Here is a 25356-nt window from a genome sequence, read left to right as displayed (position 1 = left end):
CTCTGAGTATTTTTATATGTTCTTCTAGTCCAAAAAATGGCTCATTCTTCCCAGCAGCGCAAAGAAGGAATTTCAGGCTCTGTCTGGTGTGTTAACTAGAACAGGCCAGAAGAAGTTTTCTGGTCCTGTGGTGAAATGTTGTGTCTCTTATCCACAGAGCTAGAGTTTCCTCCTGGGAACAGAGGATGGCAAAATGTGTCCTTTGAGCTGTGCCTAGGTGTTGTCTAGAAGAACGTCTACTTGACTTTAGTCAAAAGTATAATTAAGAATGTGCTGACAGACAGTAAGGATGCTCATAGGCCAGGGCTTCAGCCTGCTTCCTGGACCTATGTTGTTTACTAGCACAGATGCAGTTTTAGTGACTAATTTTAAGCTCAGCCCAGGGAAGAGTTTTGCAGCTGGGATGAGGTTCAAAAAAAAGTCTTTATATGAGATTGTATATATGTGAATAATTACATACACAGATTCCTGTTGACCATTATTATCTCATAGTTTTTGTATATTCTCACCTGATTTCTTTTACAGTGTCTTGCCTGTGTCTTGAATTATAAGATCTTTGGGGAGTAAAGACTCATTTTCTTCTGCAAATAGCATAGGAGTGGCCTAATTGGAGACTGAGAGACTTGCATATTTACATGCAAGTAATAAAAAATAATAATTGCATCAGAGGAATTCTGAACTGAAGCATCAACACTGAAAGAAAAACTGAGTCATATATGGGAAAGTGTACACAGAAGCATCCTAGCAGGATCATTGTATAGAAGGACTCAGTGCCAGTACCCTTGCTCTTCTGTACACTGTAACACAAAAACACTTGTTTCAAATCCAAGAGTACATTTGAACAGGTATTTTAAAAATGTGATTAATGGTACTCCAGCAATCGATACACTATTGTAAATTTTACAAATATCTCTTCTACCTCTTTGAATTCAGATTTTAAGTTTATTAGCTTGATTAATTTTCCTTGCTATAGCTGTTTTATGCCATCTAAACTGATGTAAGGCTAGCAGTTCAGTTCTCTAATGTTGCTTTCCATTTTTAAAATCAAAGTCTTGCTGTGCTGAGCCTAGAAAGTTAGCCAGTGCATATTAGTTGGGAGAGAAGGAGGGAAAAGAAGGGGAAGTTGTAACCTTGCTATCCAAACCTTCCATCTCCTATTAGTACCACTTAGTACAGCACAATACAGTTGTGTAACTACCTAGCTTCCTACATGAAGTATTCATGTTACAAATGGATCCAGCTTTAAATAAGGGAATAGTCTTCCCTCAATCTTATGGTCTAAATTGGGAGTGTAAGACTTGGTCATTGGTAAAATCCTAATAAACCTTTGGTCAAAGCTGGTATGCCCAAGTGTATACTTGGGCATACGAAGTGGGCAAAAGTTTTGAAAATTAGTGGTTCAGATTGTACACATGGAGCAAATACTGGTTTCACTAGAGTGAGTGACTATGCATTTCCTTGTTCTGTGAGATTTTTTTCTTCTGTATTGTTTTTGTTTGTTTTCTCCAAGCCCTGGGTTTCACCTATTTTCACATTGGCTCTCTGACCTGCCATGAAGAAACAATTCTTGATTCTTGGGCAACATTTCTGCCTTATCAGCTTGTGAGGTTTCTAATAAAGTTGTTTTCTTCACTTCAGTCAAGAGAGACACATCATATACAAAAATACAAGAAAATCCTAATTTGAGTGCTTAGCTCCTGAAATGTAATTGTTTCTTCAATGCAGTTTTTATTTAAACTACCTTTTTCAGTATTGAAGAGTTTCTCAAACATGTTGCTCTAGAAATGATAGAAAACTGTACCTGCGAAGATGCTGTGATAGAACGGACCTGTGTAGTTTATGTCAATGAGTTTCACCTTTTTTGGATCAGATTTTACCCTTGAGCTGAGGATATCTTCATGGTTGAGGCTACTCGTCACTGCAGTCTGCCTTAAACCTGGACTGCTCTGAGCACAGTGGTTTTGCCCTGCTCCCCCTCTTTGCTCTGGGCTGTTCATTCCTTCCCACTTGCTTTTTGCTCATGTGGATGTTTTGGTATCACATTGGAGGCTGGATGAAAGATCAGCTCCGATGGGAAACAATATTTGTTTGTTCTGGTGTTGCTTATTTTCAGCTGGTACGAGAGAGGGGATGAGCTGGTGACAAGGAGGAGGCAGCTGTTTTGGCAGGAGCCCATATTTATTTTGGAATAAAGGGACTGTGTAACCATAGCTAGAGATTGTAATTTATGTAATCAGTTAGCTGCACAATTAATTCAGCCATTCTAGTATGTAGCTAATATTCCATTAAGCGGTAGAAAATCCCATTAATCTTCCTGTGGCTTGAGGTTCTCAGAATATTTTGGATGTGAAGTCAGTTTTGCTAACGTCATGTCACAACGAGCAGTGTTATGTGTTGTTGTTACCTACCAATTTTGAAAGGTCTTTTTCTGGAAGGTGAGGAAAATGATAGTTAGACTCTTTACTGAAAACTATTCTATCTAAGACGATGGAAAATGTTAGCCCCAAAGGTCAGTATTTCAGAAGGCGGAGAAGCAGAAGGGTTAGTATGAGAGGCTGTGCAATCTTTTCTATTTCAAGGGAAACTGACTTCCAGATGGCATAAAAGTTTGTGTATATATCCTCTCAATTCTGATTGACTGAAATGAAAGTCATAAAGGAAATGGAAAATGTTTGTGTGAGAAAAATGTATATGAAAAAAACACKAGATTTTTTTTCTTTTTCAGTTGTAGTTTGTCTGCTTTGCTGGACAATGATATTTTTGCTGCTTTAAGTTGCATGAAAATAGCATTTCTGTGTCCGTGTTATGATGATTTCATGCACTGATGCCGAAGCATAAAGCAGATCATGTTTGATTTTTCAGAAAAGCAGAGGAGGAATGGAGTAAGAATCTGACAGACTGCCATAATTGCCCTGTTGTGTTCCTGCTTAAACATGTGCCTTGATGTCACGCTCTGAATCCAAGTTCGGATAGGTTTGGGGGGTTGTCTTGCAGTCACTAGGTCCAAGAAAAATAAGGTTAATAGTACTTAAAGGGACATACATTTTTTTTGCCTACTTAATGTATGTTCAAATGAAACATACATTAGAACAACACATAGAACAGCAGAGTGGAGTCAAGTGGCCCGTTCAAAATTTAAAACTGCCTACTAATTCAGTTTTGTGGAAGGTGCTATCAGGGGTGGAAAGTGGAAAAGGCAACTAGGATCTCCAAACTTTGTAACAGACACAGTTCCCATTAGTTTACTTCAGTTAATCAGGGCCTCTCATGATAATAAATGATAGTTTGAGTTCATGTGATTATAGTCTCGTCCCATATTTCAGCCTCTTCTAAGTAATGAAAGTATTTGGAAACATTCAATGTCAATGTGCAGGTATAAGCTTAAAAATACATATCCCTGTGGCTGCTATATTTCTTTTGATTCTCTATATGCTATAATAGAAAGATAGAGCCTGAAATGAATTTGTGTCAGGAAGAAAAAATACTGCTCTTGCTTTAAATTATGTCGGCATTTTGTTTAARTAAGGAGTTTTAGTTTTCAGCTTTTCAGACCTGTTGGCTCGGGTTTACGTTTTTTAACATTTATTTTCAGTCTTAAATGTCTGAGTATTGCAACTGCTAAAACTGTCAGGCTGTCGAACACTCAGCTGTGGCTGCAAGCTCCATCGTTGCCTGAGGCATTACAAACACCAAGCAGTATAATGTGATGCCTGCTATATGCCTTCCCAGCAGTAGTCACCGTGACATATATTATTGAAAAGCATAAGTTCTAAGCTCTAAAACAAGTTACTGGGGATATTGGGTAGAATAATAAGCTAGTGATCGAAGCTATCTGTTGTGTTTATTGGTTTCTAAGGGATAATGGAAACATAAATCAGTGTTCTGAGTGGATTGGGTTAGTAGCAATAAATATGCTATTCTTCAGGTTCTTCGGAGTGGGAATTTTCCTGTTTCTTGTTAAGCTGTTTTATTAGGAGAATTCAGCTGGTAAGCAGAGATGCAGGATAGGACATTTCCTTTTGTTTAGCATCTGGGCACTGAGACACTCCTACAGAGACTTAATTCTGTCAGACCTGATGCTGCTTTCTGTAGAATCTCTTCTAAGAAAAGTATTAGCACGACTAGAAGAGGATAGGGGTTTGGGGGTTCTGTTTTTGTTTGTTTGTTTTTTAATGAAAGTGTAAACATAAGGATCTCTACACTCTTACTATCTTTTTGAAAAATTGTATTCGAAGAGTATTTAACCCTGAACACCAATTCAGTGAACTTACAGCTCTGAGGATTGTCCTCTTAAAATCTGTAAGATTTGTTCAAAATTTTCACCTGGTTCCTAAAAGTCTTTAGTTAATCTACATTGAACTGTATGTATGGATTATTTTATTCTATCAAATATAAAATCAAAGGGTTAGGAGTGATAAATTTCTTTTGCAGGTCTAAGACAGTATGTAAAACTCTTCTAAAGGAGAGAGAAGCTGAAGAGCCGTTAACTTCCACTGAAGCGTGTTTGGAAGTACTTAAATCACTTCTAAAASTGGAATTTAAACTCCTTTGTAATTTAGGTAACAGGAAAAATATTGCATATTCTTATGGTATCAAAAACTTGTCCATTTCTTAAATTTAGGAGCTACCAGTAGACCACCAGATCAGAGAAAGAGTACTGATTGCATTTTGTATTGCTTTTCTTTCTTCATTATCTTGGGCTTTGAAATTTGGTCAGAAATTATTGTGTTCTCATGTAAAAGTAATAATGTTTGTAACCCATGTATTGCAGCTTTAATGTGCTGCTTCAAAGCAAACAAGTTTTATTTTGTTCTTAAATATTGTGGAATCTGTCCTGTTTTTGTACTGCCTACCTAGGTCTTCTGTAAGTCTTTGCATTGACAGGAAGCATGTGATAAATGTAATTTTCTTCTAAGCATATCTTACCGTGGTAGCAGAACTGTCACTGTGTAGCTATGGAAAGCAGTAAGTGATACTTGCACAGGATACAGGATATCAGAATTTCATCCACTTTAACTTTATGCTTTCTTTGAGTCCGTTTGATATGAAGGAAATTTTGTCCGTTTTCTAATTCTTAAATGCACATGAAAGATCAGCACATCATATAGTCCATTGTTTAAAGGTAGTGCTGTTTAACCTAGTATTTTACACAGACAAAAATGCTTCACATACTGCAAACAAGGCTACAATTGTTAGACACTGCTGCAGAGCAAAAACATTTGCTTTGTACAGATGAAGTTAAAGACAGCTACTGAAAAAATGGGTCATGCAGAGTCATAAAAATAGTCAAGCTTGAACCATTGTGTCAATTAGACCTTTGATGTGCAAAAAAATAAATACTACCTATACGTTTAGCACTTGAGAAACAGCATTAAGGGTAGCAGAAAGCTTCGTCACTCAGTCATGCATTAGAGATCAAATCAGCTTTGTATTAACATGCTAGTAGTAACGGATGTAGGAACTGCACATATAAATAATAATTTTGGCTATTCTCCAGCAAAATACTTCAGGGAGCTCAGAGCGCCTACTTTGGCATCTAAATGGAGCTGAGGCAGAACAGAGCCAGTCAGTGTGTCTGAGCTGAGACGATGGTAATGTGTGGGAAGAGAGAACTTGTTTTGAGAAATTTGTTTTGGGGGCTTTGCATATGACTACACCCTAGGATGTAGTTTCCTGAACAGCACCCCCACCCCATGTGTTGCCAGCACAAACATTTCTGTGGTTAGGTGGTAAACCAGATATGGGAACAGATACAGCTGAAAAGCTTTCTTTGGTTGGTTGAATTCCCTGATCCAGTTCGTTGGCCGGGACGAAGCAAGGGCAGTGCAAGATGGAGGCTGAAGCTGGAGATGGCGGAAAGGGCTCAGCAGTTGCTTAAGAAATTTGTCTTTCCCTTTCTTCCCCCACTTTCACAGCTGGCCTTAAAAAATTCTGCTGCCAAACGCAGCTGAAGTTTAGATGTGCCTCTATGTAATGAGGCTAATAGTTCTTGCCTTATTTAGTTACGATCTAGGTATGAGGCCTGTCTTTTACTAGATGGCACCTGGAACCTGCCCAGATTTCTTAAGACTTCTACAGGCATAGCAGCTACAGTAGCTTTTTTCAAAAAGAAAAAAAAAAAAAATCCAGGCTCTGGAAGAAGAGATAATGATGATGGTACTTGTGTTTTACATAGTGATTTGAAGCCAAAGGAGTGGGAAGAATAGATTCTTTCTCCATTTAAGGAGCTTAGCTTGCATTTTCTGCCATTAGGTGTGGTTTTTAGCAAGTGGACTGAGCTTGGCACATCCTCTGCTCACCCTTATGTAATTGAGAGAAATAGAGCAGGCGCTTGACTCTAAGGTGGTGGTTGGGGCACTTGGCTGAGAAGCAGGAAGACCCTTGTTCTTGGTCCCTTTTCCCAGGTCTGTTTGTAATATAAGTTTCATAAAGCATTCTGGACTTCCTAGATTTCCTTCAGAAGACCGGATGCTGCCTGGTAACAACCTAGGGAGTGCTGTTTATGACTGGAAGAAAGAGAGCAACAAATTGAAAATTGGCTGCTAAGTTTTAGGTGGTATCACATGTGTATCAGGGGGCACCTAAATATGTTTTCTGGATTTTGCCTTTTGGCCTATGAGCCACCCAGTGAATTCAGTAAACAGTTCCTATGTTTAAAACAAACTACTTGTGTTTTGTATGACTGAGGCTGTTGTTGGCTTTAGCAATTAATTCTTCAGCTTCTCTTACTTAAAATGAAAAAACAATGTTAGCTTCCATGATCACTTGTATTTTTTAAGCCATTTTAGACCTTTATTGCTGTGTGGTTACTGTCTTAATTTAAGAGTGGTATTTTTCAGATGGGTTTTCTAGTTAAGTCAGAGCACAGCTTGCAAATGTGTGGTGTTTTCTCATTTACACAGATCCAGTGTCCATCTTGCCAATTTGTCTGGTGTTTTAAGTGCCACTCTCCCTGGCATGAAGGTGTTAACTGTAAAGAGTACAAAAAGGGAGACAAGCTGTTGCGTCACTGGGCCAACGAAATTGAGCACGGGCAAAGGAATGCCCAGAAGTGTCCAAAATGCAAGGTAAGTTACTTTCTGTTGGCTCGCAGGTAGTCTTTTCAAACCGTTTTTAAATATTTATCCAAAGTAAATACCTGTAGCTTCCATTCTGGATTTAAAAATCACACTTGCTGTGCAGATTCTCATCTCTGGCCCACCAAGAAAAGAATCAAATATTTTACTTAGCAATTCCTGAAATGATTCTGCAGACCCCTTGCACTTAAAATAAACATTATGGAAATTCTAAGAAAAGGCTCCATTTTATACTCATAATGTATGTATGTTACAGTCCAAATTATTCCTGAAATAAAGCTTTAAAGAAATATAATGCCTTCTGTCTTTTTTTTTTTTTTCCAAAAATCTTGAGTGAATTTGGTAGCTGAATAACRCAGAAAGTACTCTGTTGGCAAGTTAACTAGAAGAGACTTTAAGATTAGGCAAAAATAGAAAAGCTTCTTAGGATTAAATATCAGTCCTTCACAAGTCTTTCTCATAAATTAGTTTAATTTCAACAGATGGAAGAAACTGTGTCCTCCACCCTAAAACCCATTATTTTCTTCCAGCATAGGCACTATTTCCCACTAGTCGAACGAGACTGGACAGCCAAGCATGCCCGCGCAGGCACATCCTGCTGGCTGCCCTTAATGAAGGTGGCCGTTAGGTTTGTTCACTAGTTTTTCTACAGCAGTCGTCTCTAGCTGCTGAGAGGATAGTAAGTCACAACCCTGAGAGCACCATGGTGGGGGGGAACTGTGGCTTTTTGAAAGGGAGTATCTAATTTGAACCTATCTATTGCTCTACATCTACTTCAAGGAGAGGACACAGTAAGAAAACTGAAGCCTTTAATAGGAAATAAATATTGAACAGGAAGATTTATTTTTTAAAGTATAACGTGTACTTTTGTCACGCTTCAAACCTTGTCCTGTGCAAGTAAGAGAATGTTTATCAGTTTACTAAGTATCTTATTCCGGTCATGGGGAAAGAAATGCCTGTGATGCTGTAGCTTGAAATTGAAAGATTTCAAAACATTAACAAAAATTCCTAAAGCTCTGAAATGAGCAGTCATTTGTTTACCCTTCCTCCCATGTACGCGTGACATTCAAGCAGAATTTTAACAGCTTGCCATTTGGTAAGAGTTGATAGGTTTGAGCCAGTTCTAAAACGTTCACTTTCTGGGAAGTCTTTACAGTAAAATCCTTTTACAAGCTTTGTTCCCTTTGGAGTGGGAAGAAGCATCTGTTTGTTTTTAATTCTTTGACTTGTATCCAGATTCAGATTTTATGACAATGTGAATGATGTAACTATGGAAATAAGCAGATAATGATAAGCAGCAGTTGGACTTGTCAAAAATAAAAGGAGAAAAAAAGAGAAAAAAAAAAAGGCGCTAAGCCAAAAAGTATGAATGTGGAAAAGCAGGGAAAAGAGCCTTTCTAGCAGGAAAAAGAGAGGTGCAAGCAGGAAAGAGAAAGGAACAAAGTTACAAAACTTAATGTGTTTAATACATTTTAAAGAAATGATCTGACTTTCCGAAACATGAAGTGTACAACTGTTTTCRCTGGCTTTGAAAGAAAAGCCTGGACACTCAAAACTTCTGCACTCGCTAATTCTGAGTCCTGAAGTTGGGTGAGTTCAGCTATTAATTCCAAAAAAGACTTTAGTTTGTTGTTGTTTTTTTGTTTGTTTTTTGTTTTTTTTAATTTAAAAGAAAATAGAACCTCCTGCATGGTGGGAGGCACTATGGAAAGTTATGAAACTAGCACTGAAAAAGAACCTTTGTTAACAAGTCCTTTTTTGTAATGTAGCATTATGAATGAATATCTAAGAGGGAATTCAGCCTTTTCGTAAGGTGCCCCCMCACACACACACATTCCTGGCATTTTTCTTTAGAGGTGAAAAAAGTTCTTCCTGTTTACAACTTCTATGAAATGTTTATATGAAAGCATTTTTGTTTGTTTTTGAAATCAAACCTATAACTAGCAAGTAATCAGAAGAGCCGCTTAGCCTGCATGCCTTTTGTGGTACTTCTTTTTATTTTTTCTTAATCAGTTACTGAGTAGTTATCAAAAATAAATCTTCTTCACATCTACAGCCAACTTCATCTGCATCAAAGCATTAAAAGATGTTTGGGTATGGGGATAAGCATGCCAAGAGTAAACAATTGGGGGGGTGAGATAATATGTTCTCTGCCTCTCCCTCCAGCCACCCCCAAAAATACCCTGTCTATAAGATAATGGTCTATATTGAATCAGATGATTGTCACATTTCCCGTTCAAAAAGACAAAAAGAGTGAAGGAGAAAACAGGATTGTTAACATAGGATTTGAGCTATCTTTTTTTTACATCCAGGTAGGCAGTGTTTCAGGTGACAACTATTTTATTTTGGTATGTGCTTATGTTATATTTAAAAGAATCTCTTTCATGTTTTGCTTAAAAAAATTGCAATAGTCACAATTGACCAACAAATTGAGGAAAAGTAAAGATAAAATTGTAAGTGTCAAGATACTAGATCTTTACACTAAAACTGAAGCTAATAGAAACTAAAAGTAGAAAGTCTAGTAGGGGCGGACATTCTTTCCTGAGATGACTTGTAAAACTACGGGTAACTTCCAAAGTGTGAGACTGACTACAGTGTCACAGATTTTGACTTTATATATTAACAGATATCTTCTGGAGATATTTATATACGCATACAGGCTAGTATATGCACAGGCTTTTTTTTTTTTTTTTTTTTAAGTAGCTGTATCACTGAGAAGTAGAATGCACAACTTGTGTCTTGTCTGGGCATGCAGGTGGGAAAATGGGAGATTTAAAGTGCTAGTAGTCTTACAGTGAATATATAGGCAGATCCTTAGGCAAGTATTCACACGTTTTTCAGTGGTTTTGCTAAGTGTTTTTGAGAGAACGTAATCCTTGAGAATGTGAATACTAGTGGGCACTGTTAAATAGCTTTAAATTTAATTACCTTTTTCTGTAGGTAGACACAACTTTAGTGCGCCTAACAAAGAGATTATTTTCAGCTGTAATAAAAATACTACGTATTGTCAAAATACATTACTATTGTTTTATTTCGTGAATATATTTTGTGAATATCTCTCAGTATATTAATAGCAAGTTGTTATTCTTTTATGTATCTTAAATAAATTATGACATTTCTTGGGGGGGTTTTTTAGTAGAACCCTTCCCAAATTTATTATATGCTGTTTTGAGATACTCAGCATAGACCATTTTTCTCAAGATTTGTCCAACCAAGTTGTGGTTTTGTTTTAGGTGGAGTTGACTAATGGGTGCTAAATTACTGCATTTTATTAAGTGCCTTTTCATAAAATGTGTAAGTTTATCTGTCTTCCCCACTACTGTTTGGGGTTTTGCTTTATTTTCTTTACAGTTTCTTGAAACAATGTGTTCGCAACAAAATGTTCTTCTTCCACAAGTGTTTTTTACAGTACAGCAAAACAAGGAAGTACTTTATATTGGTATTATCATCTTATCACAGATTTCAAAAGAGAAAACTGACAGAGGAAACTCAAAGAGGTGGTTCTTACTTAGAAAGCTTTGAACAGCAGCAGAAAATTCAGTAAATGAGCATTAATGCAAATCAAGGAGTATACACTACTTATATGTGGATTTACTATTCTGATTAAAACGAATGTTGTCAGATAACTCAAGACAGTTTTTTAAGGTGTTCTTTGAATTCTTTTTCATTGACTGTAATGAAGAGAATCTGTGCTTGTATATGAAGGGATTCAGCTATGCATCAAGTTTACTTCAAAAGGAGGGGAAAAGAAATGACAGCTCTGTTCCTCATTCAATGAGAGTGGTAAATCTCTTGGAATGGATTTTTTTGGAAGATTTCTGTGAATGGGCCTTTCTTTACAGAGGGTATTTGCAGGATGGGAAGGCAACTAGTTAAATACTTCAGCTATCTCCGTTGATTAAGGAAAATACTGAAATATTTTCAAGATTCTTTTGGCCACTATTCATTCTCTAGAAGATTACTTGGGTCATCTGTACGCATCATTGCATAGTTGCAAAGTAAGGTGTATTTGGTAGAGCTCCGAAATTGTGTCTCCAATAGCCAATCTGCTAATTCAGCTTTTGCCTTAAGTCCCTTAGCAATATGTACTTCACAGTTGGTGCGTTTTTTTTACCCCTCTTGTTCTGGGAGCCATTCTTGAGTTTCTGAGTGAACTAACCTTACCGTGTAAGGTGAGGTATGTCTTTGGATGTGAGCAGGCTCTGGGCGCTTGTTGCTGTGCAGGATTAAGCCAGCAATAGCACCTGAATCTTTGGAGGCAGATACGAGGCTTGTGGCAGTTTTTCTCTCATCTTGCCGCTTCCACCCCCTGCCGTGCTGCTGGGAAGCTTTGAGTTGATCAAGCCCCTGAAGCTCGCACCAAACCAGCTAACTATAGCAAGCCGCATTCCCAGCCCCTTGCGCTCCTCTTGGTGTCTGCTGCCTGGCACATTCCTGCTGTTTCGGCCAACCGAGTGGGAACATTCATGTGATATCTGACCCGTTGGCAATCACTTTCCCAACCTATAGATTTGCCATCCATCTCTGTCAGGGGATTATACGGAGGGGAGAGAGAAATACCCATGTGAACCAGAGCCAAAGTTTCTCTGATGAAATGTCATTTGTTAGTCTTGAAAGCTGCCTGACTGAATTGTACAAAGTTCATCTGGCATTGTCAGTCTGTGTGCATAGATAGGATGTCCAAGCTCTGCAACTAATTCTTTTTTTTTTAATGAATTCTCTCCTCATCAAAAGGTAAAGTTTTTGCAACAAAAAATAAGTGTAAAAGGCAAGTAAAATGAGTTGTTTCAAATTTGCAGCTTTTGGAGAATTATGCCTAGATGGTTCTGCGTAAGCATTGTCCAAAACTTTTGTAATATTTTATCTTTGTTTCTTCAAAAAGTAAAGTTCATATAATTGCATTATGTATCCGTAAGAAAACAAATCCTGTGTCAACCTCTTTATGCCTTAAGAGAGGAGTATGTTTGTGTGTCAGGAGGATGGGAAATGGGCAGGAGGAAGGTTCAGGGGATAACAAACATTTTTGCTGGTTTTGTGGGATTTCTCATACTTTGTTTTGGAAGACATAGGGCAGAAACGATTAGATTCAGAACTGAACCTTGAGGAGTGATGGGAATGGTGGCTGGCTAACTGGAGTTTGCACACATCTAGGACAGTGTGGTTAGAAGGATGGCAGACAGTATCCAAGAGGAGATGGGTATTTATGAAAGGCATTGAGGGTAGAATGTAGAGAGCCATTCCCAGCTGGTCCTTGAGTTTCCAACTACCAAACAAAATGATTTTTATTTTTTTTTTTTTAACGTAGAAAGTATTTTTGGAATGAGTATTTGCATCTAGGGTTATTAGGCTCTAGGCTTGTACAGATTTCCAGTTAGGCTTGATGGTAGCTTAATATATTGGGTTGGTAAGTTGAAGAAGAGAAAGGAAAGTTCAGCAGTCTTGATTAAAAAAAATAAATAAATAAGATACTCTTCATTAGTGTCAGAAGATTTGATTTCTTCATTTCCATGTTTAAGATGGAAATGTATCACTGTGAATCAGCAGATAAGGAAAGGTACCTCCAAAATCACAAAATCCTGTACAGTTGTTCTCTGAACTTCACCTGTTGGCAGGTGTACCTGGAACTACTTTTAGCTACATCTGCTCTGGATTCTTTTACCAAAAGTACTGTTACTGGAAAACATCAGCTTGTTTCTTTTATATACATATATAAATATGAAGTGCCAGTTTCAGTAGCATGTCAGGTGGGCAAGGTTTTTCAGCTCTAAGATTGCAAGCACACTTGACCCTCTCAAGAGTGTCAAATGCCCACAAGTTACAAGCYCCTCTTGAGGTGAGAGACTAATTCAATTGTACCTGAGCTTTCAACATCTCAGGTAAGTGCTCTGATGCTGGCAAGGCCATTTTAAGTAGTGATGTTTTATCTTCACTGTTACCTCTCCACAAAATAAATACTTCTTGATATGAGTAAGAGGTTACGGAGGCATTCATTGCAAGTTTTAACAAGTAAAATTCCAATGGACATGAGGGGAAAAAAATAGTCCCAGGGAGAGTGGCTAAGCCTGGGGMAGGTTGTTCAAAGAGACTGTGAAATATCCATTCTTTTTTCAAAATCTAATGGGACAAGACCTGAGCAACTGGGTCTGACTCTGATTTTAGCCCTGCTTTGAGCAGAGAGGTTAAAATAAATGAATGACTAAAATGACTAAGTCACTTCCAGTGTCAGTTATTCTGTAAACTTTATCTACCATTCCATCGTCAAACATGGTGTGGGCTTTTTTCGGGGGGCGAGGGGGTATCGTTTTTTATCAGTTTTGTGAAAAAGGATACTTACCACCGTTAGCTGTATTTTTAGTTGGCAAGATTTTAGCTGGCAAGCTGTGTAATCAAATTATGTACTGCAACTATGATTTAGTGAAATAGCCCCAGGACTACCTTTTTTCTAAGATTCCCTGAACTATTAACTAAAAGTGAAGCCTTACAGAATCTGTGCAAAGTAAGTAAATTTACCAATTTTGCAGAAGAGTACATGGAGGTAGGGGAATGGTAAATGAGTTAATTCATGCAGGCAGGCAGTGGAAAGATGAAAGCAGAACCTAAGACAGCCCTGCTTATTGGTATACTACAAACATTATGAAAGCTGGGTGTAATTTTTTTTAATACAGTTTGTAGATACTTTCTTTTCTTAAAAGAATAATTTTCCATTACTATTCTCATTCATGCAAGCAGCATAGTCATTTTAGTTTTTATTGCTAAATGCCAAATCAATTTGTAAGGGGAAAGGGAGTGGGGCCACAGGTGGTATAAGAGGGAAGCCCATCTCTGGTGGGTCATACAGAGTTCATGAGCTATATTTACTGTGCTGCTCTTAATAACAGTTGGTGCTAATGTGACTGCCTGAGTAATAAAACAACTTTTCATCTTTCAAAGCATTCAGTAAGGGGAAAGAGCACTTGGATTCTTGTCTGAGACAAAGAGATTGTTTTAACAAAGAAGGAGAAATAAGTAGGAAAACACTTCTTCAGTGGAAATCTGGAAATAAATATAACTCTCATATTTGTTGCTCTGTAAGCACACTGTAGAAAATTATTGTCTTAGGACAGTTGTAGCATCAACCGATGCAAGCACCAAGTTAAGCAAGGGTTTGCTCGCAGTGTCACCCTGTTTGATACATGGTATATGCAGTTACAGGGGTAGTGCCTACTTTTCTGTGCTTAGGGGGGAGGAAAAAATAATCTTTTCTTTTTTCTTCTGCTCATAAAGATCCACATCCAGAGAACAGAAGGGTGTGACCACATGACCTGTTCACAGTGTAACACTAATTTCTGTTACCGTTGTGGGGAGAGATACCGCCAGCTCCGTTTCTTCGGAGATCACACGTCAAACCTCAGTATCTTTGGATGCAAATACCGCTATCTCCCYGAGAGACCACATTTAAGGAGATTAGTGCGAGGCTCTGTCTGTGGTGAGTGGATAAATGTACCTTGTAGAGAGCTGCACAATGAGGAGATTGTGGGGAAAAAAATCAGTATGCTAAAAACCATTGGTTTAAAGTACAGGATGCACAGCCTGCTGTTTAGTTATGTGAAAGCTGGTCTATTAAAAATATTAAAAGATGTAGGATTTTGACTCTATTTTTCAATGGACTCCATATGAATAAGTATTGTGCCCTTTATTCTGATAATGTTTTCTAACCTTTTATCAATAACACATAATGATAGCAAGCAAACTTGGAAAAAAAAAAAAAAAAACTAATCTCAGCATAAGCCAGTCTTAAAAAAGAATTTTAGTTTGTTTCAGAGAACATTCAGTTCACTTTACTTTATAATTTATAATTTATTCACATTAAGTTTCATAGTGACCCCAGCTATTTAAAAGGACCTTTTATCTTGTATCATGTGAAACGCCAGTGCAGCAGTTTCACAGAACATCTTTTGGTGAAAATCCTTTGTACAGTGCTCGGAGTTATGATGTGGGAAATTTCTCTTTACGTTTTATATCTTTGTCTTTTTGCATATGGCTGTGTAACTACCACTATTTGATCTTTATGTCCCTCCTCTAATGTACAAATCAAGAAGCATTTACTCAGGCACACATTGAAAGCTATGCCACATTTCATAGCAGCTGAAACCTAGATCCACAAAAGTATCCACAGGAGGAGTTGATTGTTGCCAAACTGCGGTTGTGGCATGATGAAGTTTGGCTAAGTCTGAGCAGAGTCTGGCAGCCAAGTGAAGTGCCTGGACTGGAATGTCCCCATACAACACCTAGGGAGATGTTTGTCCCCAAGAATGGGATTTGCATGCTGAACTGGGGATATCTCAGCTACCTAGCAGGAAAGTGGAGAGAAAGAAGTATCTGAAATACCGTATTTCTAAAGGAGCTAGTTAACAGTTCTCCCCTGGGGAGTTTTTGGTCCTTGCTCTGAGTTGATGACTGCCTATTAATCAGGGGTCCTTGTTCTTCAGTAGCTCTTCTAGTAGGAACTAGACTTGCATGATTTCACTCAGAAGAGGATATAAAGCTGTCAGTGTGCATGTTGCTGACTTTGATCATTAGGTTCAGATGAAATCCAGTTTAAAAGTAGAACCATATAAATTAATCTCTCTCACAAGAATATAATGCCAAAAGATTGACTTTTTTTAAAAAAAAAAAAAAGCACTCCTAATTTGCTTTTGAACAAAATGGATACCCATCTCAACCTTATAGAAGCACAATAAAAACCATTTTACATGATGTAACTCGCTACAACATGTTAAATTAGTATATATATAAGGTATCATGTAAGGTAAGAATTGTTATCAAACTAAAACATTATAGGAAAAGGTTGTATTAAGTATGGAAAACTGGGGACCCATTAAGGAAAAGGGGGAATTTTGCAATATGAAACAAGGCAAAGAAATTAGAGATTAAATTCCAATATACCTAGGATAAGGAAATGCTTTGAGTTTTTCAGTTGGATGATGTTGAATATAGAGATAAAGGTAAGAGATTAAACGTGTGGAATTAGACATCAGTAGATCTGAAGTGAAARCAATACTCCTGAGCCAAATGTGTTCCAGTAAGAAACCCGGGTGATTTCCATTTTAGAATAATACAAGAGTTGGCGCACAAACTCATAGGCCTGGTAATAAGAATTGTTAGCTGATCTACAAAGTTCTGGGAGACTAGCAAACGTGGAATGCATATTTAACAAATGATGGTAAGTATTACAGGCCCATTAGTTTGACCCTAGGATCTTGCAAGGCTTTAGAACAAACTTTAAAAGAGAGGTGAAGTAAAGATACAGAAATAAATGGGAAAGAGAATAAAAATTCAAAACAATTGTATATGCTTACTCTGTGATATATTTTATAGAGATAAATTCCRACACATGAGAAGATCTGTTAAAGATTAAAGACAATGCTGGCACTAGAACAAATGGATGTAAACCGTTCATGAATAAATTTAGGTTTACGATTCAAAGGCTGTTTCTAAGCTCTTGGTAAGGTTTCAGAAGAGCTTTCAGTAAAAGCAACATGGCAAACAATATAAATTATTTTAAAATGGATCTTSGTACATTTGATGGAATTACTATCTGTGATAGCAAGGGATTGTACTCAGACATTACAAATACTGTGCTGCTCACATGCAGAATCATGGCTAATGTTACTTCAAGATTAAACCTTCTGTGTGCCATGGGGATACACATATAAATAAGTATTATCTTTATTATCTTTTAACACAAATTAGATCTGCCAAAAGTTATATTATTCCTGTTTTAGCTTTTGCATTGGTTTACACTTATAGTATCTGAACATGCAGTTTGCTGATTAATGCCAGAAACTGTGCATGCATGATTTTAATAATACATTAGTTAGGTTTTATTTTCCCTGTTTCTGGTTAATTTTTTTAAGAAACAGTAGTACACAATATTTTCCTTTAAAAAAAAATCAGCTTTTACTAACAACAAGAAATAAAATTAGTTTATATGCAAATAATGACATGGAGGTAGCAAAGACCAATGCAGAGGTATATGTATCAGTTAAAATTCTTGAGCAGTCATGAAGATGTGTATCTTAATAATTCATAAAATCATGCACAGAGGTGTACAGAAGGTACAAGATTTTTTTACTTTCATTTCCTGTTGGTAAGTGTGCTTGTGGTTTACTTTAATTAGTAAGCCAAGAAAGGTTAGCGAAGTTCAAAACCTCAGCCTAAATTTCTCCTAGAGTTTGCTGTTAAAAATTTCTCTCCAGGACTGCCTCTGTTGTAATGTGTTGTTTTCCTCAGGAAYGTTCATATTAATAGAGACAGAGCTAACTGCTTCTGCCAGCAAACATCATAATTGCCCTGATTTTTAGAATAGTTTGTTAACATCCAAGTTCACAATGAGTCAGAGAGTTCTGCAGTGATATCCAGGACCCTAAGTCCCTCAGGCTTCTCCAGAGGGAAGTTGGATTGTTTCTGATTTTATTTTTTTAATATTGATTCTGATATATTGTATAAATAATAGCAAAACACTCCAGAGTCCTACCAATGCTTGCACCTGAAATCTGGAAAATAAAGGTGTAGCAACTTACATCTGTTTAGGAATCAAGAATTCAGCCAACTGCTTTTCCTCTATTGGATTAGATTTTAGCTATGATTAGCTTATGTGGGACAGCATGGGCCTTGATTTACACACACTTTTTTTTAAGAAGGTGTTATGTTGTTGTAAGGTGGTCTCCTTATCCTCAGCTGTGGTGTAATGTCAGCTCAGCTTGTGCTTCTGCCATCTTGAGGGGTGGAGGCTTGGCGAGATCAGCTGTCCTTGTAAAACTTTAGCCATCTGCAACAGAGTTGATCTTTTCTCGTTAACTGGGTAAGTGCAAAGGCATGTGTAGCAGAGTTCATTTTCAGCAGTGGCCAACTAGAAACAAGATCCCACTAAATGGATTTCCAGTGATCATTGGTTTAGAGACTTCCTTAGTTGAGGTTCACATCTATGTCTTTGCTTAATGACTATCAGTAGATGCATCCTTCACCAATTTATACAATTTTTCCTCAATAACTTATAGTTTTGGTCTCCACAATATCTGTGCATATTTTGCTGTAGGATTTTATTATGCATTGTGCAGAGAAAGTACTTCCTTCCTCTCTTGTTTTTTTTTTTTTTAATCGCCTCTTGATAATTTCATTGGTTACTTCTTGTATTATAAAATATAGTAAATATTAATAATTTGCTCATTGTCTGGTGTCTTTCTTTTATAGACCCTCCCTCAGAATCTATCATCATCTCTGATTTTTTCTTCTTAACTGAAGCTTCCTAGTCTTAACTACTTAAAATCAAGTTGAAAATCCAGAAAACTTTCATTCCCGTTAGGGATCAAGCTTAGGATCAGAAATGTGTTGGTAGCTAGAACTGTATATGTAAATGTGTTCAGGCTTTGCCAGGCATCAGTGTAATGTTATTTTCAAAAGGATTGTATAAGACTGATTTTTGGTTCCATTCTGAGAGTCAACAGAGTATGTTAGAAAGAGGAAACTAGCAGAATGCAGAGGAAAAGGTCACTGAAGTATAGTCTGTAATATTTTACTATAATAAAATGCACTGCTACTTACAGAACTTTAGTTTTGGCTGCAAGTGGGAGACCAGTGAGGTGTTGCTAGATGCATTTTATTCTGTGATTTTTTTTTATTCTCTTGCTATGGAGAAGAAATGTACTTGTTTAAGTAAATGTGGTGATCTTGTAGTCTGTACGGTGAAGGTTCTTTGGCTTCTTTTGCTTAATCCGGGTGGGTGGGGTGTGTTAAAAGGAAAGAACGCTTTATGGCAGACTCTGGCATGCCATCGTATTTTCTGTTTAGAAGTAAAGTTCTTTGCCTGCAATCACAGACTGTTCTATAGTAAACAGAGGAGAAAATCATTTATGGCAGCATAAATTAATAGCATTAAATTTAAACATACTGTTCTTCACAAGCCAGTGGCTTTGTAAAGGTAACAAGTCAGAGAGGAAAGAGGAACATAAACTGATATAATTGATCTCTGCTTAATTTGATGACATTCTCTCCCCACCTTAGCCTGCTTGTTTTTTTAAAGGAGCTTTGCCCTGTGACCATTGTGTACAGTAAGATGAAATAGCTTTTATCCTTCGTTCCCAGTGAACTTGGAGGTTTCATCCTCATACTAGTTAGACTCCACTTAGCTAAGTTGTTGAAGGCAGAATGTTTAATTATAATTTGAGTTAGTGATGAATTACATTCCTTATTAAACACAGAAAGGAGGAACATATGTTTAGCTGTCTTCAATGTATTTCGTATGCCACTTAAGTGTCTTCTGAATTCAGGTGGGTGAACTATGTTCAAAGTCATTCACTAATTATGTGGATACGTAACAGGACAGAACATGTAATGGATGCCATTAAAACAACCGAAGTTTTTATGCATGGTGTATGCATTTCAAATATGAATCTGAAAACAGCATGTTTTCAGATCTGACTGATAAGTACTGCTGTCCCAAGACAGAGTGCATGATTCACTTTATGTATGTGCAGTTCAGAGCACTGCAGAAGGAAGCATGCATTCCTAGGATCCAAGCTTTATTAGCGACTTTACTGTTTAAGTCGGTCTGATTTGTAAGAATGCCCCTTACGCATTTGATTGGACTTTTTAAATACAGATGGAAACTTGTATTAGAACTTAAATCTAGCTAGATATGACTGTTTTGATTTGTAAATATATACTCACAGGGGCTCTGTTTAAGCATATACTGATATTTAGACTTGGAAGACTGAACTTTCCATTTTTCATATGCTGGTGATTAAATTTGTTCTCCAAAACTGGTATATTAGGTTTTTACGTGGAAAAGAATTCTCAAGGGATTTATTTTTTTTGTGTGTGCTTTTAAGGAAATATATACAAAGTTATGCAAGGGAAAAATATTCCCTCATGTTTCCCAAAATGATTCCTCCTTAGCAGAAAAATATCTTTCTGTGTATCAACAGTAGTGAAACTCCTCTGAAATCATCTGAAAGTCCTCAAAATGTAACATAAATATTACATTACTACAGTGGTCTAAATCTGCATGTTGAGTAACTGTGTATACAAAAAAAAACAACTGTCTGCCATTGATTTGAGTAGTATTCTAAAAATGTTCCCTTTTTGGGCTTGATTTATTTACTACAGTCTCTGTAATTATCCTTAAAAACTAACTTTTGAACATAACCAAACTGGCTATTATAAGCTAATGCTGAGTTCAGTGCATGGACTAATGACCCAAGGTTTTATTCAGCTCTGGAGCAAGTGTGGTGGTTGCTGCTGAGTTCCTTACTGGCACAGCTTCTCTGCGAGCAGGCTCTGAACTAGTAGAAGTAGGACAGTCGATCCTTGTGAGATGTGGTGACTRTAATAAACACCCTTAGTCTCACCAGCATTTCTTAGTAAGCCTCTAGCTGTGATTAAGATCCTCATAATCCTTCACACTATGACAAACAATTTGTGTGAAGTTGCGTTTGGATAGAAACTAATGTTCAGTTCAGACGTATAAAACAGAGCATTTTATAATTTTTTTGTACGATGCAGATACAAATGATTGGAGTAAAAGATAGATATCTGTTGCTTTGCAATCATTGCTGTTGTTTGTGCTCTTACCTGATGGTAGCTTGAGTATATCTTGCTCACCTCATGGTAACTTGTTCTTGAAATTTATATGATAAAAGTAAAGAAAGATAAAGGTCTTATAAGTGCCCTTGTAAAGGACATTTAGGACATTGTATAGATATACAAGGATATAATACATATAATATTATATAATACACTGTTTTGTTTTTGTTTTTAAAGCTAAACATTTAGAAAGAATGCATTGATAAACAAAGATATAGTGGTAAAGATATAGTTAGTGAATTGATTGTCCCATGACAATGAAGTCGCTTCATATTCACAGGCAGGAGGAAAAAGACAAACATTAATGCTTTATTTCAGCTTGGAGTTAGTTTGTCAAATATGAGTCAACAAGATATTAAACTGAATTAGCTTAGGAAACATTCTTTGTATCTGCAAAGAAATTACTTGTGTCAAAAGCTAGCTTAGCCCTTCTACAGACTCTGGGTTCTGTGTGCTTTAGTTATCCATCCAGTGGTTTAAGTTTTTAATAATTTTGGTACCAAACATCTTAAACTTCTAACATTCAAATTATGTGGTTATTAATAAGGTATATGGTTATTAATAAAGTATATAGAGCTTATGCCTTAAAACGGTATTTTATAAGTTTTACTTCAAAATTGTTGAAGGCATTGTTAATGTTTTAAATATTTTTGATCACAGATTTTTTGGTGTTTACTTGAATTTTCCATCACTCTACATTCATTCTCCTGTCTACACTTGAATAACTTATTTGGGGCAATGACAACTTCTGTGTGTGTATAATGCAACTCAGTAGAGTCCCAAGAAGGTCTACCATTAGGATGCCTAGCAAATAGAGTAATACCAATAGTATTTGCCAATTTTTTTCTTCTAGGAATTAATGTTTCCCACCCACAACACTCCTGTTTTGATAGCTTTTAAATTTCTTAGGAGTGTGAAAAGGACCAATTCATTTACTGCTGTAAATATTTCCAAAATATCTCATTTTTCCTTCAGACTGCCCAAATTAGTTTCAGGTTATGGAGAGGTTTACATCATTGTTGAATGAAGTAATCCATTTACTGAAATCTGATAGAAGTGACTTGAGAGAGGGAAGCAAGAGGGAATGAACTTGCACTTCCTCCCTTTCCAGAGGTAATCTTTCAAAGATGTGCTTAACATAGGGAATTGTTGAATTTCAACTCTCTGTTCAAATTACTGGTKTGCAAGGAGAAGTACTTAACATGCTGCATTTTCAAAGAGCTGAGAAAAGTAACATCTCTGAGCCACTTAGCCAACACAGTGAGAGCGATTCTGCGCTGTGTAGTTGAATGTATTGGACACAAGATAACTTGGGTTCAAAGTTCGGTTTCAACTTCAGCGTTTCAAAAGGAGCCCTGCCTTCCTTCCAGGCAGTTATACACATGATAAACTCAGAAAAAAGTAAAGAATAAGAGCGGATTTCATTTGTTCTCAGAGTCCTATGTTTTAGTTGATAGGCAGTACAACCCTGTTGCCTTATTCATGTAGGAGCAGCAACACAGTGTTTTAAATATTGATCCAAAGTAGGGTTGGCAGTGGTTTGATTTAGTCCTAAATCGCAGCAGTACATGAGGACTTTACCGTAGCCTTTTACAGAGAGCAGAAGCATATTTAGATGCTAGCTGGTATTGTTGCTTTGAGCTAACCTGAACTCCTCAAAGATAGTGATTTGCTTGGCATCTTTCCAGGGTTGTTGTGGTACAACAGGATTCTGGAGAATCTCTCTAAAGCCAAAAGTTTGTAACCTTATATCCTTCATGTTCCTGTCAGTGCCCGAAGGATTTCAGAATGGAAACTGAAGTTAATGGGAGTTAATTGTTAATGTACGAAATGAGCTGTGTTCAGGGAATTGCAGTGGATAAAGAGAGCAATGTGTACAAGGAGATGACTTTTTGGTGACGATTCCTAGCTAGATTTGCAGGCTGACTTTACAAATAAAAATCTTGGTAAAGTATTCAAAAAAACCAACCAGCTTTTGAGAGGTCAGATTATCCAAATATTTATGAGTGGTTGGAGAGGGTGAAATAAAATGCCTGCTTTGAATTATTTAATGAATTTTTTGTTTCAGCTGGAAAACTACTCATTACACCCCTAATACTGGTTCTTGGACTGGCACTGGGAGCCATAGCTGTTGTAATAGGTAAGAATTACATACAGGAATGAGTCTGATCCTGATCTTGCCAGACTTTCTTGCATGACTTTAACATCTCAGTATTTCTCCCTCTGAGATGGACATAGAAAAAGTACAAACTGCAGAGTTTTTAGTGTAAAACACATGCATTTTTTTCTAAATGGGTTTATGCGTTCAAATCTTAACGCTTTAACTTTTTTCTTACATATGTTTTATGCCTACTAGCTTAATTGTTTTTTTCTAATTATTTAGTTGTTAAGGCTTTTCTGAACCAAAATCCTTAACTATTATAGTTAAAATAGCAAAAAGGCCTGCATAATTTATACCTAGTGCCAGTGGCTGACTGGCTTGGAACCTCCCTTTGCGCCACCCCAGTGGATCACAGCTTCAAAAACTTTGYCACATGCACTGCAAGACGTAATTTTGCCTATGTAGGTGCGTAGCCACTATTTGTTTATATTGGCAGTAAGATGTCAATCATGAATCTTGCTGCTTCACAACCCTTCACCAAATTACTCTAGGCCGTTGGAAATCTACAGTGAATGCCTATAGCTGAAGCATATTGGGATGATGCACCTTTATTCTGATATAATAAAGCTGATATATACTAGGATAATTGCATTAATAAGATTGTACATAACCAATCAGTATATAACCAATATACTGATAAAGCTTTTCTAGAGTATACCTGACATAATAAGGAATATAGTGAGTAGTTACAGTATTTAGACTAAGAATACAGACATTTTCTGTAATAATACTCCGAGCTGGGTTGGCTGAAGAGGTATATATTGTTTTGGTGACATTTTTATGCCAAAAATGTAGACAATAAAGACTCTCTAATGCCAGTAAAGCTTATTTTGCTCAGCAGTATGGTATAATCTATGTTTGGGGAAAAAAAAAAAAAACAACTCTTATATTAAAAATTAAATCTAAGGGGGTTTTCCCTCTAAGAGGGTAATGCAGCTGCAATAATGCCTGTTCTGCCACTAAAGTCCCACCCTAGGTCTGGCCAGATAACAGAGGCAATCAAGAAGAGTGGTGTGTGCAGTTCCAAAGACATTGATTATTTATAGTAAAGTTTTGATTTTGAGGTAATTACAGCAGTATTTACTGCCAACACACCTGTAAAAGTAATCTTAGTAGCATAGCTGAAAATCATTTTACATCARTGAAAAGATTATTCAACATAGCAAGTACCCCAATGACTGTGGTAGTCTTTTGTTATAGTTTATTACTGTGGCAGTGTCTGAAGAGATTCTTCACCATCTCAGTTGGTGGTGAGAGGAAGGGGGAAATAAGACACACTTTTTCTGTTGCGATTGAAAGAGTATCTCTTATGACAAACTATTTTTCACTTAAATAAATCTGATTTTTCTTTTCCTTTTACACTTTACTTTCTCTCTCAAAAGAGTTTTTAAGATGGTAAAATTCCTGCCTGGGCAAGGATAAACATTTGGTATTAATGATAGATAATGATGCTTGTTTTAAAAAAATAATAAAAATAAATAAATAAAGGAAATAGTATAGATACAATATGCTGCCCTTAATGCATGTGAAACTGGTTGAATTAAAGGTTAACGGGATTTGGAACGAGTGGATTGTCTGAAGAGGAAGAAATAAACCTGGAATTCCAAAGTTGCAATAAGCAGATATTTGTTAGCCTTTTAGATTACATGTTACATGTTTATGAAAACGGGTTTAATTAAATCAGCCCTGGATTTAGATCTAGAAATTGCAGAAACACTTTTTAAAGTTTTAAATTTGTATCTCTTACAAAGCAGACCATTGTTCAGGAATTTATTTCTGTCAGGGATGGGGGTTTTACCAGGAGTTTGTTCTAAAGTAAACAGAGGAAAGTGTAGTTTAACAAGTTACCAAAGAGACTGTTGCAGTCTAGTGTTTTTTCTGCATGTCCAAATGCCTCATCTAAGTTCTCTGAAAGGTGGAAAGCTGCGTCTGAATGCTCTATGTACACTGAAAGAACAAAATGAGTACACAGAGGACTGCATTTAATTGTCTGTCGTCTTTTCTTGTTTTGGCAGGTTTATTTGTGTTTCCTATCTATTGCCTTTGTAAAAAGCAGAGGAAAAGGTCACGGACAGGTATGCCCTGGTAAGGACGGACCTTACTCATCTGAACTGAGCTGGTCCTGTAAGGGCTATACATGGTTTGTGCAACAGAGCAATACAGTGCTGGTAACAGCCCCCAAGCCACCGCCCTGGAAGAAGCACGGGGGATCTCCTGCCATGTTCCCTCAGCCAAGAACACTACTGCAGACCAGAAAGCCTCTTTGCTCTGGTGCGCTCTGAACAAGATGGGCCCCCTGACTGCTGCTTTTTAAATGTTTTTTTTTTGTTTGTTTTGTTTTGTGGTTTTTGTTTTGGGGGGGGTTGGGGTTTTTTTTTTGTTATTACTTCAGAGTTTTTTGAAGATTTAGATCTAAGTTTCTGAACTAGACAATCAAAGTCTGTATTGTAGCCACAACTCTACTACCGATTTGGCCTGTGAAGAAAGCATTTAACT

At 36.9% G+C, this 25356-nt stretch overlaps 1 protein-coding gene across 1 annotated transcript in view; it reads left to right on the top strand.

Moving 5' to 3' along the window:
• Positions 1-25356, top strand: part of RNF217 (ring finger protein 217) — a gene marked incomplete at its 5' end in the record, with an annotated part of 71685 nt that overhangs the window by 36353 nt on the left and 9976 nt on the right. The window contains 4 exons of the mRNA XM_026064119.1: positions 6903-7067; positions 14340-14541; positions 22768-22839; positions 24876-24945. Coding sequence (XP_025919904.1) covers positions 6903-7067; positions 14340-14541; positions 22768-22839; positions 24876-24945 — 509 coding nt within the window. The remainder of the gene's footprint in view (positions 1-6902; positions 7068-14339; positions 14542-22767; positions 22840-24875; positions 24946-25356) is intronic.

This window comes from Apteryx rowi, unplaced genomic scaffold (genome assembly GCF_003343035.1).
Source record: "Apteryx rowi isolate R43461 unplaced genomic scaffold, aptRow1 scaffold_1012, whole genome shotgun sequence".
Classification (NCBI taxonomy): domain Eukaryota; kingdom Metazoa; phylum Chordata; class Aves; order Apterygiformes; family Apterygidae; genus Apteryx; species Apteryx rowi.
Note: the sequence above shows the minus strand (reverse complement) of the source record. Positions and strands in the feature narration are given on the sequence as shown.